We start from the raw sequence: 15,772 nt of genomic DNA on the forward strand, positions 1-15,772 counted from the left end.
CAAGATGCCTTTGATGGTTGAAAATATATTCAATGGAGAATTCCAAGGAGTCTTCTTTACACTGAGTGCATTAGAATGTGGAATTCGCTATCTTGTGGAGCGGAGAAGATCAATAGCACAGATGCATTCAAGGGAATCTGGGTAAGTTCATGAGGGAGTACAGAATGCTGATTAAGTGTGATGAACAATGAGACAGTCAGATTTTGATTAATATTTTGGCTGTACTTCTGGGATGGAAAACTACAACCCTTGAACAATGTGGTCTAAATATGACTGACATTATTATCTTATGTATTTACATTTATTGGATTTTTTATGAACATGTTCTTTATCTTATTGTGTTTTTTTTGTGCTGCATCAAATCCGGAGTAACAATTATTTCGATCTCCTTTACACTTGTGTGTTGGCAATGACATTAAACAATCTTGAAACTTGAATCTACCTTTTGAAATGGTCTGGCAAGCCATTCTGATGCAAGGGAGTTAGAGACTGGCAGTGAATAATGGGGTTTGCCAGTGATGTGTACAGCTATGATCAAAATAAGGGAAAATAAAACACGGGAAATTCAACAAGGACGGAACAGCAAGCTGCGTGTGAGCACTTATTGAAAGCATGAAATGCAGCCTGAATGAGATTTCTGTTTCCTCTGCCGTCAACTGGCTGCATTTAACAAGGCACGTGGCTTATGTTTGTCCGCACAGTAAATCACTTGTTCTTAATCTGATGATGCATTAACTGATATACCTAAGTCAGGATGGTGTGAAACTTTGAGGAAAACAGCAAGTGTTGCAAAGTTCACACATCTGCGGACTGATAAAGTGCTGATGTTGGTGGTTTTGAACGACACACCCAGAATGCTGGATAAAATCAGCAGGTCGGGCAGCATCTATGGAGGGAAATGGGCAATTGACATTTTGGGCTGAGACACTTCAGGTGAACTGGAAAGGAAGGGGGCAGAAGCCAGAATAAAAAAAAAGGTAGGGCCAGGGGGAGAAGCAGTGGTTGTCAGGAAATTGAGGAGTCCAGGTGAGGGGGAAGATAGGTGCGTGGGTGAGGGGCAATTGGAAAGGAATAATGAGAAAATCTAGGAGGTGATAGGTGGAAGAAGTAAAGAGTTTGGAAAAGGAGAAATCTGAAGAAAGGACAGTGGGCCATGGAACATGGGGAAGAAGACATGAAACCAGAGGGAGGCGATGGGCATTTCATGAAGGCAGAATAGTGGAAGCAAAATAGAGAGAGGACCACTGGTATGAGCTGAAACTAAGTGGGTAGGTGGGGAGGGTAAACAAGGAATATATAGGTTACTGGAACTTAGAGATGGCATCATGTTGGAGATACCAAGACAGAATAGGAGGTGTTGCTCCTTCACCCTGCTTCGGGCCTCACATGTTGCTGTGGGAATGGGAGTTTTGAAGGAACCATTGAAAAAGCTCTTTATCCTGTTGATGCTAGACCCTGTAGCTGTTGTTGAAGGGAGGAAATGTTCAGTGTGGTGGATAGACACTGATTAACCAAACTGTTTTGACCTAGAGGGTGTTGCATTTCTTCAGATGTTAGAACTGTACTTATCCAGGCTAGTGGAGAGTATTAAATCACATTCCTAATTTATACCTTGCAGCCAAAAGACTGTGAGAATTCAAAAGGTGAAGGACTGACTACAGAATAATAGTCTAAGGATCTGCTCTAGTCATCATAGAATGTGTATGTGCATCCATTTCTGTATAATATTACAGTAATACTTGAAATCTTGTAAATCTTGCAATCTTTGATTTGTAAATCTTGTACATCTTATTTTTAAGGTAACTTATTTTTTTCTTCTTTCTTACTTCTTTTCTAATATTTATATCTGTGCACTTGTAATGCTACTGTGACACTCTAATTTCCTTTGGGATCAATAAAGTATCTGTCTATCTATAGTATTTATAAACTCGCTCCAGTCAAAGTTTTGGTTGTCAGTGACGGGAATGATGAAGATGGAGAGCAAGGAATACAGGAGATGGCCATTGCTTGACACTTGCAAGGTGTGATAACTTTGTCTGTCCAAGTTGCAATGAGTCTAAGTCTTTTTATATGTTGACATGGACTGCTTCATATTTTGTGGACTTGGAAAGGAATCGAATTAGCAAACATTCCCAGCCTTTCTGATGGATGGAATGCCCTTGATCCAGTAACTTTTATAACCAATGAAATCTGCCAAACTACTGCCAATATAACTAGTAGAGTCAGGGTGTAATAAAGACAAGAAACCTACACTTCAGCCCAATCCTCTGCCATCTTTGATGCCCACGTAAGCTTGTCCCATCTGGCCAAATCAACACGTACAAAATGCTGGATGAACTCAGCAGGTCGGGCAGCATCCGTTGAAATGAGCAGTCAACGTTTCGGGTCGAGACCCTTCGTCAGGTCTTGGCCCGAAACGTTGACTGCTCATTTCAACAGATGCTGCCCGACCTGCTGAGTTCATCCAGCTTTTGTACGTGTTGATTTGACCACAGAATCTGCAGTGTACTTTGTGTTTCCCGTCTGGCCAAGTTTGGCATGTATCTCGCTAAAGCTTTCCTACCCATATACGTATTCAAATGTATTTTAAATAACACTATTGTGCCTCAACTACTGTCTCTGACAGCTCATTCCATATACATGCCACCTTCTTGTGAAAAATGTTTCCACTCAGGTCCCATTTAAATCATTTCCCCCTCACCTTTAAGCTATATCCTGTAACCTGTGGTTCCCTTTCCTTGGGAAAGAGACTATGTACATTCACACTATCCATGCCCCTCATCATTTTATTACCTCTTTAAGGTCAAATGATACAAAAAAATCAGATGATGTGACTAACATCTTGCTGGTTATGGGAGCTGGTTGCGTGTAAAGTAACTTGCACCTTTTGGACTTTACAACTACCTTTTGAAAGTAATTTATTGACCATGATTTTCCAATGTTGTGAAAGATGCAATATAAACACCAATCTTTCTAGATTGCGACATGCCCAGGCATCATTCGTAAGACCATAAGATATAGGAGCAGAATTAGGCCATTCAGTCCATTGAGTCTGCCCATGGCTGATCCCGGATCCCAGCCAACTCCATACACCTGCCTTCTCGTCATATCCTTTGATATCTTGACCAATCAGGAAACTATTAACTTCCACCTTAAATTTAGCCACTGACTTGGACTCCACCACAGTCTGTGACAGAACATTCCACGGATTTATTACTCTTTGGCTAAAACAATTCTTCCTTACCTCTGTTCTAAAGGGTTGCACCTTAATTCTGAGGCTGCCCTCTAGTTCTGGATACCCCCACCACAGGAAACATTCTCTCCACATCCACCCTATCTAATCTTTCAACATTCGGTAGATTGAAGAATCCCTGTAGAAGATGGCAGAGTTTGTCATTGAAATGTCAGTTCTAATCAATACCTGGACCCGGCTGGAAGCCTGAGAAGACATTATTCGTCATATATGTTGGGAAAGCACTAGATCCTTTTTTTTTTAAAACCAATTTTTCTGTTTGTTTAAAATATACTCTAAAATTTGACACGAGAAATCTGAGTTGATGCCTCTGCCACTCTGTAGCAAATAAAAGGTCATGTTGTGTCATGATCTAGATTGGGGAGTTCTGAATCTTCACTTGGGATGCTGAGAATTTTATTGGGTTTCTGTTGCGGAGTTTACAGTATTTTGTTGATAGACGGCTTTTTGTGTGATTTACTTTCAGACTTAAATACTTTGATGACTGAACCAAAGTCCATAGTCAAGGAAACATTTAGGGCAAGTGTACGTAGCACGGTATTGCAGACCCAGGAAATGCTGCACTGTCAGCATGTGCTGTTACACCAATCTGTTTAATATCCCGAAGAATTACTTTCAGATGAGTGAATAAGTGTCCCGTCCAGAATCCATTCCTCAATGTAAAGGCTGCTAATACACTTACTATCTGTAGGATTTGTAGCATATTCTGCATTCCCTGTACAACACCAGTGACTACACTTCTAAACAGATTGGAAATACTTTCAAGAACCTTGACATACCTTCAAGTTGTGAAAGAAACAATGTTAATATAAAGTCTCCCTTTCTTTTAAAGCTTGAGAAAAGGCCGAAGTCACCAAGGAATTCCATGGTTTTTTGATTGGTTCCGTACATCCAAATTACAATAAGCTATTGAAAGGAATGCAGTTTACGCTGTACAGTGATTACCTGGATAATGTGGGGGTGGGTTGCAAGGTAGAACGACTCCTGCTCCTTCCTGTACCTTTATAAGATCCCGCTCCTCTGTTGAAAACTGGGAAAGGTCTGTCAATAAAAAAACTGTGAGTTAAGTATGGGTCAGCGAGAAATTTCAACGATGCTCGTCACATTTCTCCTCATCATTATGTTGTGGACGTATCGCAGTGTTTTGTCAGACGTCTCAGGGTCAAGGGTGACTTGCACTCCAGCACTCTTTACTTTGAGGTGACTGAGGAATCTTATTCGGATCAATAGAGACTGTTTCTCTTGGAGCAGAGGGACGGATGGAAGCCCAGTTGTGACTGTTGGGAGTTGGCTCTCGGTTAATCTTTCTGCCATGTGGTCTAACCATGTTCAAAATTCAATGCAAATTTATTATCAAAGTACGTACAGTATAGGTCACCATATACTACCCTGAGATTCATTTTCTTGCAGGCATTCACAGCAGAACAATAGAATTAATGAAAAACTCACACACAAACAAATACTGCCAAAAAAACCAATGTACAAAAGCAGACAATCTGTGCAAATCCAATAAATAAATAAAGAAGTAGATAGGTAGATAAACAGATAGATGGATAGATAGATGAATAAATAAATAGATAATACATAGATAGATAATAAATGAATGAATGAGTGAATAAATAAATAAAGCAAGCAAGCAAACAAGCTGAGAACATGAGTTGTAGAGTCCTTGAAAGTGAGTTCATAGGTTGTGGAATCAGTTCAGAGTTGAGGTGAGTGAAGTTACCCACGCTGATTTAGGAGACTGATGTTTGATGGGTAGTAACTGTTCCTAAGATGTTCCTAACACCTAAGGCTCCTGTATCTTCTTCTCAATGGCAGCAACAAGAAGAGTGCACGGCCTGGATGGTGGGCCATGCTGTCGTCAGAATAATAACAGAATAGTGACCAGGTATAATCCCAACTCCAGAACAAAATGACATCACTAAGCAGTGATTTTAGTCTTCAGAGGCTGTCGCCTTTGAAAGAGATTCTTTGTTGACCCCAATATTTAAGTGATCCGAAAGAAGGGTTAATCTACCCAATAATTGTTATGACAACAAACAATTTGATCACAGTGAATGGCGGTGCTGGCTAGAAGGGCCGAATGGCCTACTCCTGCTCCTACTGTCTATTGTCTATTGTCAATTGTCTATTGTCTATTGCTCGACTCAGTGGGTTGAGCAGCATCTGTGTGTGGGGAAAAGGAATTGTCAATATTTCAGGTATAAACACCTGGTTTTCTGTTGGAGAGTTTCGGCCCAAAACATTGTCAATTACTTCCTCCTCAAAGATGCTGCTCAGCCAGCAGATGCAATCTTCCCAAAGGTTGTTTGTTGCTCTAGGCTTCAGCAGCTGGAGTCTTATGTATCTCCAGTGATTATGGGATGGTTATGAGGTTTATTTATTTATCTGTTGAAATACAGCGTGGAATAGGCCTTTCTGGCCCATCAAACAAGGCCGCCCAGTAACCCCCGATTTAAACCTAGTCTAATCATGGAGCAATTTACACTGACCAATTAACCTGCCAACCATGGACTGTGGGAGGAAACTGGAGAACCCGGAGAAAACCCCTATAGTCACGGGGAGAACACACAAACTCCTTTTAGACACTGGCAGGAATTGAACCCTGGTCTCATATATTGTAAAATGTTATGTTAACCACTACACTACTGTGCTGCCCTGAATCACTGAAAGGGATGAACTAGTATACCTACATGGTATCTGGTGGGGATATGAGCCAATGATGAGGGGGCGGGTATGATTGGTGTTGTGGGGACGGGAGGCTGGTTGGTGGTCAACTCTTTCGCCGTGACAGGAATTCAGGATGCCAAGTTTACAGATTGTGATCAAAATAATTTCCTTCTCAGCTGTTATGAAGTAGGACATGCAGCCAAATTTTTGACATTGCCCTTTGCAGATCCCACAGGAGATTTTCCATTTGCCAATAACTCATGCAGTAAGGTATTGTTTACCAATACATTCATCTGTCTTCATTTTATCAAGAGAGCGATGGGATTTAGCACCAGAATCCAAATCAGGTTTATTATCACTGTCTTGTTTGAGGTAAAAATTTGTTGTTTGGCATCACCAGTACAATGTATGAGGTGAAATTTGTATGACATTGACTTTCTATGAGGTAAAATTTGTTGTCTGTCATCAGCAGTACAGTGCAAAGACATAAAATTTCTATAAATTACAAACAAATAATGCAATAAAAAGAACTATGAAGTAGTGCTCGTGGATTCATCGACCATTCAGAAATCTGATAGTAGAGGGAAAGAAGCTGTTTCTAAATCATTGAGTGCTGGTTTTCTGGCTCTTGTACCTCCTCACTAACGGTAGTAACCAGAAGAAGTCATGTCTTGAATGGTAAGGGTCCTTAATGATGGATGCTGGCTTCTTGAGGGACAGCCTCTTGAAGACACCTAACTTAGTCTCTAAGTAATAGATTAGAATACAGGCCAGAAGAGTGGAAGTGGCAATGGAAAATGAAGGCTGAGAGTAGAGATTGCCTATGAGCAATTAACCTGAGAGTACATTGTTGCCTATGAAATTCTGTGGCTGGCAGTGGGAGTGACTTCAATTCATTAGAATAGACAGGCTTTAACACAAACAAGGTTTGGAGGAGAGGTAACTATTTATTTTTAGTGCAATACTAACATTCTGTGAGAGCCTTCTGACCACTTGAAACCATGTATTTGCTTTATTGTCGCAGCGGAAGATTCCATTTCATTGCAGAGCAGACGGACAGTTGACCTGCTCATCAGATTTTTTCCAATAATCTTTAGGAACTAAAGGGAGTGCTGTGTGGGCTCATCAGAAATTGTGCCTCCTTGTCCAGAATGGCCTTTGGTCATAAACTCATAGATGCCATAGAGTATTGAAGAACAGAAACAGGCCTTTTGGCCCATACAGTCCATGCTGACCTGTTTTTCTGCCTAGTTCCACCTGGACTATAACACTCCAAATGTGTCACATATCTACACCTATCCAAAAAGTACCGATGAAATGTTGCAATTGAACCCTCACCCACCACTTTCACTGGTAGCTTCCTCAACCCTCATACCATCCTCTAAGTGAATAAGGTTCCTCTTAGATATTTCACCTTTCACCCTAAACCTATGACCTCTAGTTCTTGCCTCACTCAACCGCAGGAGAAAAAAAAACTGAGGTTGGGTGAGACAAGAGGTCATGTGCTTACCCCATTTATGCCCTTATAAATTTGTATATATCTATAAGTTCTCCCCTCATACTCTTACGCTCCAGTGAATAAAGTACTAACCTACTCAACCTTTCCCTGTAACTCATGTCTTCAAGTTCCAGCAACTTTCTCTGCACTTTTATTGATATCTTTCCTGCGGCAGGTGATTCAACCTCGAGTCTGAAAGAATATGCCATAGTCGTCACTGACTTCATCAAGACCTATGTGGATTAGCGTGTGCCTTCAAGAACATACGGTACCTGGCATACATATTGACTACAGCTCAGCGTTCCACACAATCATGCCCTCAGCTCTAATGAGCAAGCTCCACAACCTGGGCCTCTGCAGATGGATCCTTGGCTTCCTCACTGGGAGATCACAGTGTGGAAATAACAATCAACACTGGTACACCTCTAGGATGCCCACTGATACACTTTCTCTACACCCATGATTGTGTGGCTAGGCTCACTTGCCATCCAAAATTTGCCAATGACACAACTGTTGTTGGCAGAATTTCAGAAGGCGACTAGGTAGACCAACTGGCTTAGTGGTGTCGCAGCAACAACCTTGCACTCAACATCAGTGAGACTGAGGAATTGATTGTGGACTCAGGAAGGGGAAGTTGAGGGAACACAAACCGTCCTCACTGAAGAATCAGCAGTGGAAAGCGAAAGTAATTTCAAGTTCAACAGCTCTGAGGAACTTTATTGATGCAATTACAAAGGAGGCACGACAGCAGCTATCTTTTATTAGGAATTTGAGAAGGTTTGGTATTTACCAAAGATAATTATGAATTTCTATAGATGTACCATGGGTAGCATTCTAACTTAACTGGTTACTTCACTGTTCAGCATCGGAGGGGCCACTGCCCAGGATCTGAAAAAGCTGCAGAAAGTTGTAAACTTAGCCAGCCCCATCATGGGCACTAGTCTCCCCAGCATCCAGGACATCTTCAAAAGGCTAGGTATCAAAAAGGCAGCATCCATCATTAAGGACCCCCATCACCCAAGATATGCCCTCTACTCATTGCTGCCTTCAAGGAGGAGGAATATGAGCCTGAAGCCACACACTTAACGTTTCAGGAACAGCTTCTTCCCGTCCGCCATCCGATTTCTGAATGGAGAATGAAGCAACCCATGTGTACCATCTCAGTGTTTTTTCTCACTTTTTGCACTACTTATTTAATTATACACACAGACACACAGAGTGTGTGTGTGTACTTGATTATTAAAATATACTGCTACCACAAAACAACAAATTTTGTGGCATATGCCTGTAATAATAAACCTGATTCTGACCAGGACTGCATATGATACTCTGAATTTGGCCTCACGAACATCTTATACATACAACTTTATCATTTAGCTTGGTTTCAAGATGGCTTCTGTTGCATGTTGGAAACTGTTATTATTTCCTGTCCTCTTTAAGGTTAGAGACCAGAGAAGGAAGAGTTTGTGTTCTAAGGTAATCCAACTGAAGGACTTACAACCAAAGCGCAGGAAGGCTTCTTTGCTGATGACTGTCCCAATTCTGTTTGTTGCCAGACACTGATAGGACCCAGGATCTTTGGACCGTGTTGGGTTACTGATCACTAGATTTCCTCCAACCAAGCTGTAATGGTCATTGCCTTCGATGGTAATGTCCGTCCCATTCACTTTCCACCTGCAGAGAGGAACGAGACCAGAGACATTGATAAATTGGCTCCTGATATCACAGTGGTCAGACATTTAATCTACACTTAAAGGAAGTGACAGCAGTGACATTGACTGCAATCTAGCAACATCACCTGGACTCTGGAGAAATCGCAGAAGATTTGAAAAAGTGTAATACCAAGAAAGAAGGGAGACAGAAGTAATGAAACTATAGGTCAGTTAGGTCTGTTATTTCAGAAGATGATTTTATATATTATAAAGGAGATCATAGCTGGATGTTTAGAAATAACAATAAAGTAGACTTAAAATAGTTTTATGAAAAGGCTTTGTATTTATTTGCCAGAGTTCTTTGAGGACATAGCAAACTGTGTGGTACTGTACATGGTAATGTATTTAGACTTCCAGAAGGCACTCAATAAGGTGTTATATTAAAGGTTAATACACACAAAACCCAAGGGCTGGAAGCAATAATTTGGCATAGATGGAGCAGGGGTGGCGAATCTATGGTACACGCAAAATTCTTCTCGCATGCAGCATACTTCCTGCCTGTTGATTCATTAAACCCTTCATTTATTTAATTTTGTCTTTGTTACACTCTTATTTATAGTAAAGCAATAAATACACATGAATAAGCAACAGGACATATCCTTTTTTCCTAACTAAAGTGGTAACTATTGTTACTAATTCAATGATCAATGATAATCTCTGTTCAAAATTAGCAATGCACATGAGAGGAATTTTTAGAAGATTATTACCAATTTGGGCACACACTTTCATAAAGGTTTGGATAGGTAATTGTCAATTAATTTCAAATGAATCCCAGGATTGTATATTGTGACGTATATGTACTTTGATAATAAATTTACTTTGAACTTTAAACTATCTGACAGAAGATAAAGAGTTAGGATTCATGCATCATTTTCATGTTGCCAATCAGTAACCAGTAGGGTTACCACAGGGATTACTGCTGGGCCTCAAATATTTACAATCTATAGCAGTAATTTGAATGAAAGGTCAAACGTACTGATGTAAGGATGGTTGGGTTAGTAAGCTGTGTTAATACAAAGAGGCTGCAGAGAGATATGGAAAAGCTGAAGCTGGCAGTGGAGTGTAGAGAAAAATTATAAAAGCCAATTATCATCTAAAGAGGGTGGAAAGGTACTGAGGTGTCCTGGTGCATGAAAGGTTTGGCAAGTAATTAAGAAGGCCATTAATTAAGGAGACTCATGCAATGATGGTTTTTATTGCAGAGAGAATGGAGAATATAAGTAGGAAGTTCCAATACAACTTCACAGGAAGCTGCTGGACCTCAGCCAGAATCCTCCGGGCATTTAAGGTAGGATAGACTTGCACTGGAGCAGTGCAGAGAAGATTCATGAAGTTTATTCCTGGGATGAAGGGGTGAATGTATGAAGGAAGGTCAGGCAAATTGGGCCTTTCCTCATTGAGAATGGTGATCTTAACGAAACATGTAGTTTTGTGCAGGTGTGGGGAGTGAGTTCGAGGTGAGATTTGAAATGGTCAATACTGAGATGACAGCGGGGCAGAAGAATGAGGTGCAATTTCTTCTTCAATGTTTCAAGGAGTCATCAGATATATTTGAAAGGCGGAGAAATTTGGGGCAGTGATTGGCTTGCTCATGCTCCTGTAATGCTTTTTATGCTTCTAAAACCATTTCCATTCAAGAAACTTCACTAGCCAAAACCTTATAATTCATGCAACTCCATACCTTCCTATAGATTTTCACTAGGAGAAATCACTTCCAAAACAATGGTTAATTGTTTGTAGTTTAATACTTTATTGTTGGGCAGTATGGTGGCATAGTAGTTAGTGGAATGCTTTACAGCTCCGGGGATCAGGTTCAATTCCCACCTCTGTCTCTGAGGAGTTTGCATGTTCTCCCCATGTCTGTGTGGACTTCCTCCAAAATACCGTACAGTCCAAAACCATACGGGTTAGTAAATCGTGGGCATGCTATGTTAGTGTTGGAATCATGGTGACACCTATGAGCTTCCACAGAACATCTTTAGACTTGGTTATTGATGCAAAAACACATTTCTCTACATATTTTGATATTTTGATGTACATTACATGTGACAAATTAGGTTAATCTTTATTGGATCCCCTGATATTTCTAACCTTAAGTGTTCCAGGGCTTAGTTTTTGATTCCAAGCAAATCCAGTCAGCGGGAAGGGAACCCTCATGCTACCGAGGTGCCTTATCTCAGAAACACCAAAGGACATTTCACATTCAATAAGTCACGGTGTAGTGAAGCGACTGCTGGCCGGGCAACAAAGCAACAAGCCGACTGCCACTGTTCTCAGATGGCTCATTCCTTTACTGATTGCAAATTGAATTATTCTATTTTTAATCACACTGAATTGGTTGGATTGGTTGCAATCCTCTCTGTGCACACAAGCACTTGCTGAATCATGATTTTTACGCTGCCTTACCTGTACGTAGCAGGCGGGCTGGCACGCACTTGACAGTTCAACGTCACCTTCCCTTCTGCTGATCCTTCAGGATACAAGGTATTTTTTGGCTGCTCTGCAAACACTGGGCCAAATTCTACTTTGGCGCTTTGGACCCCTGCCCAGTCTGTAACAGAGAAACAAGCTGCATTAGTTCTCAGTGTTGATTTGTTTGTGTTTTTCTGGATCTGGCTGACAAAGGCAGCATTTGTTACGCACTCCTAATTGCCTTTGAGAATGCGATACAGAGCCATCTACAACCAGGGACAATCCAGGGATTGCCTCTGGAATCCGTGCAAACCCAGTAAATGGGAAGGGAACCCTCGAGTTTCTGAGGTTGCTATAATTTTGTTTATTTATTGAGATACAGTGTGGAATAGACTCTTCCAGCCCTTCATGCTGTACTGCCTATCAACCCCTGATTTAATCCAAGCCTAGTCATGGAATAATTTACACGGAGCTGTTAACCTGCCAACCGGTACATCTTTGGACTGTGGGAGGAAACCGGAGCCATTGGAGGGAATCCATGTGGTCCCAGGGAGAACATGCAAACTCCTTACAGGCAGTGGTGGGAATTGAACCCGGGTCGCCTGTACTGTGAAATGTTGTGTTAACCACTAAGCTACTATATACTCAGAGGCCACTTTATTAGGTACACCTGTACATCTGCTCATTAACGCAAAGATCTAATCAGCCAATCTTGCGGCAGCAACTCAATGTATGAGATATGTTCAAAAGGTTCACTTGTTGTTCAGACCACACATCAGATTGGTGGAGTGACTTTGACCATGGAATGACTGTTGGTTTGAGTATCTCAGAAACCGCTGATCTCCTGGGATTTTGACACCCAACAGTCTCTAGAGTTTACAGAGAATGCTCTAGGGCGGCACAGTAGTGTAATGGGTAGCACAACGCTTTACAGAACAGATGATATGGGTTCAATTCCCACTGCTGCCTGTAAGGAGTTTGTATGTTTGATCATGTGGGTTTCCTCCGGTATGCTCCAGTTTCCTCCCACAGTTCAAAGACATCCTGGCTTATAGGTTACACAAAGTACACTGCAGATGCTGGGGTCAAAGCAACACGTACAACACGCTGGAGGAACTCGGCAGGTCGGGCAGCATCCATGGAAACGAGCAGTCAACGTTTCGGGCCGAGACCCTTCGTCAGAACTGAAGAGGGAGGGGGCAAGGGCCCCATAAAGAAGGTGGAAGGAGGGTGGGAAGGAGAAGGCTGGTAGGTGCCAGGTGAAAAACCAATCAGAGGAAAGATCAAGGGGTGGGGGAGGGGAAGCAGGGAGGGGATAGGCAGGAAAGGTGAAGAAGGAATGTAAGGGCAAAGCACTATGCATAGTAGAAGAAGGTGGAGCCATGAGAGAGGTCATAGGCAGCTGGAGGAGGAGGCAGAGTGAAACTGGGATGGGGGAAGGGAGGGGGAGGGAGTTACTGGAAATTGGAGAATTCAATGGCTTATGGGTTAATTGGTCATTGTAAGTTCTCCCCTGATTTGGCTCAGGTTAAATCAGGAGATCGCTGGGCAGCGAGTCTTGGAGGTCAAGAAGGGCTTATTCTGAGCTGCATGGCAATGTACATAAATAAACATATAACAAACAAATCAATCAATAGATAGATAGAATAGTGCAAAAAACAAAACAAGCAAAAAAAATAAACATCCAGTGAGTGGCAGCTCTGTGGGCAAAAATGTCTCATTAATGAGAGAGATCAAAGGAGAATGGACAGAATGGTTCAAGCTGACAGGAAGGTGACACTAACTCGAATAACCATCCATTACAACAGTGATGTGCGGAAGAGCATCTCTGACTGCACAACACCTCAAACCTTAAAGTGAATGGGCTGCACAGCAGAAGACAATATTACGTTCTTCTCCTGTACCTAACGAAGTGGCCACTGAATGTAAGAGACAATACATGGAATTACATTATAAGACATAACAGGTAAGGATGGCAAATGTCTTTCACTGAAGGATGTACATAAACCAAATGGGGTTTTGCGACAATCAGTAGCTTTTTGGGGTTATCATTGGTAGATTGCTGTTTTTCCCTACTCCAGATGTAACTGAATTTAAATTTGGGGTATGAACTCAGCGTTCTTGATTGTTAGTTCCAAGCCTCTGGACCATTAGTCCAATAATCTAACCAGTACACCCACACTGTTGACAAAAGGAAGGATCTGTTCTTGAACCTAATGGTGTGGGTCTTCAGGCTTCTGTACCTCTGCCCAATGATAGTTGTGAGACAATAGCATGGCTCAGACTGTGGGAACTTTGATGGTAGATGTTGCTTTCTTAAGGCAGAGTATGGGTTGATCATGTGCTTGTATTCTGTGTTCTGCATGGTTCATCTGTTGTGCATTTTCTGGACATGAACAACTCTCTTTTCTATTCCAATAGACCTGACAGAATCTCTACTGTTACTCATATTATAATGAGATTGTTTTAAACTGTGTTGTGTTGTATGGATGGCAACATGATTTCTTAGCAGGGAAGTTGAAATTAATGACAGGAGCTGATTTTTCCTTAAACACAGTCATTTGTTACAATTTGCGAGCTCTGCCTGAAATGATGAGGGGAAATAGATTCAATAATAACTTTCACTAGGGAATTGGATAAGTACTGAAAAAAACCTTACAGAGCCATTGTGAAAGAGAAGGGGGAGTGGGACTAATTGGATAGCTCTTATCAAAGAGATAGCACAGCCATGGTGTACTAAATAGACTCCTTCTGTTATTTGATTGCTACTTTAGAAAGAGGCAGTTACTTTCATTGTAGTTGTCAATGAACAGAAATTTGGAATTTGAGATAGAGTGAAGATAGAAAGAAGAGAGGTAAAGAAGAATATAGATTGCCACATTGGGGAAGACATTACGAGGAGTGATTGATATGTTCATGGCCTAAGGTAGAAGGAGTCAACTTTAGAAAACCTAGCACATTTATTTTTCAACATAGTCACCTTCTACATTTACACACACAGTCCAGTGGTCGTGGAGTTAATAACTGATTGGGATGATTGATAAGTTATAAGTGATTGATAAGTGAGATGAGTTATTAATTTCAAACTTTCTGCCTAATCACTCAAAGAGTTGACCTGCATGCGCATGTAACGAGAGCTGTATAACTCATCCCCTTCTACCTTGGCCATAAACTTATCAATCACCCCTGCTGTGGACACTTTCTGGAGGTCCAAGATCCGTATGTTTCTTGACTGCTGAACTAAGTGCGTAAATGTAGGAGGCGGCTATGTTGAAAAATAAATGTGCTAGGTTTTCTAAAATCAACTCCTTCTACCTTAGGCCACAAACTTATCAATCACCCCTCGTAGATGAGAAAAAAACATAGACGAAGCCAATCAGATCAGAATGATAAAGGAAGGGACGAATACCAGAATCAGCAAAGACAAGGGCAAAATTTAACTGGAGATGCATTAGACCAGCTGTAAACAAACAAGAATAAATAGCATAAAAATGCAAAAAATCTAGGCAGTGCAATATTTCTGAACATGTTGGTGAAGAAGCTGTTGTGCGTCATGAGGGATGACTACAGAGGAAATAAATTTCACAATAAGCAGATTCCTTGCTTGCTGGATGTTGTCCAGTACATCTGAATGGAAGAGAAATACACTAGACTTGCTTGACTGCTGAAAGCAAAAGTAGGGTTGGGGCCCGCAGCTGGGCACAGTCTGAGTGAATTGATCATAGCACATTACCCACAATGAAATATTCATAGCAAATTCAGTTCGCTGGACTCCAAAGATGTTTGGATATCTGAAAGTCACATTAATTACGCTATCTTGTGGAGAGATGAATCGTTCACGTCCAGAAAGTACATAACAGATAAAGCATAAAGAACACAGAAAACAAACACATGGTCAACCCATATGGTGCCGTAAGGTGGAAACATCTATCATTAAAGATCCCAGTGGCTCTGCCATGCCGTTGTCTCACAGCTACAGTCAGGGAGGAGGTACAGGAGCCTGAAGTCTCACACAATCAGATTCAAGAGCAGATACTTCCCTTCAACTATTTTCTTTTTGAATCACACTTCACAACCTGAATCACTACCTTGGTATTGCAGCACTATGACCACTTAGCAAGCCCTACAGTTGCTGTTTAAACCATGATGATTGTTGTTTAACTTGGCATAATTTGTATTAAATTTGCCTTTTTTTGTAAAAGTTGTGTATCTCATGCTATGTGT

General features: G+C 41.3%; 1 protein-coding gene across 1 annotated transcript in view; it reads right to left on the bottom strand.

The window, feature by feature from the left end:
* cntn2 (contactin 2) overlaps positions 1-15,772 on the bottom strand; it is a 227,392-nt gene that overhangs the window by 100,361 nt on the left and 111,259 nt on the right. The window contains exons 3-5 of the mRNA XM_073030631.1: positions 11,543-11,687; positions 8,923-9,098; positions 4,199-4,294 (exon numbers count right to left, since the gene is read on the bottom strand). Of these exons, the coding sequence (XP_072886732.1) occupies positions 4,199-4,294; positions 8,923-9,098; positions 11,543-11,687 (417 nt within the window). The remainder of the gene's footprint in view (positions 1-4,198; positions 4,295-8,922; positions 9,099-11,542; positions 11,688-15,772) is intronic.

This window comes from Hemitrygon akajei, chromosome 27 (genome assembly GCF_048418815.1).
Source record: "Hemitrygon akajei chromosome 27, sHemAka1.3, whole genome shotgun sequence".
Lineage (NCBI taxonomy): Eukaryota > Metazoa > Chordata > Chondrichthyes > Myliobatiformes > Dasyatidae > Hemitrygon > Hemitrygon akajei.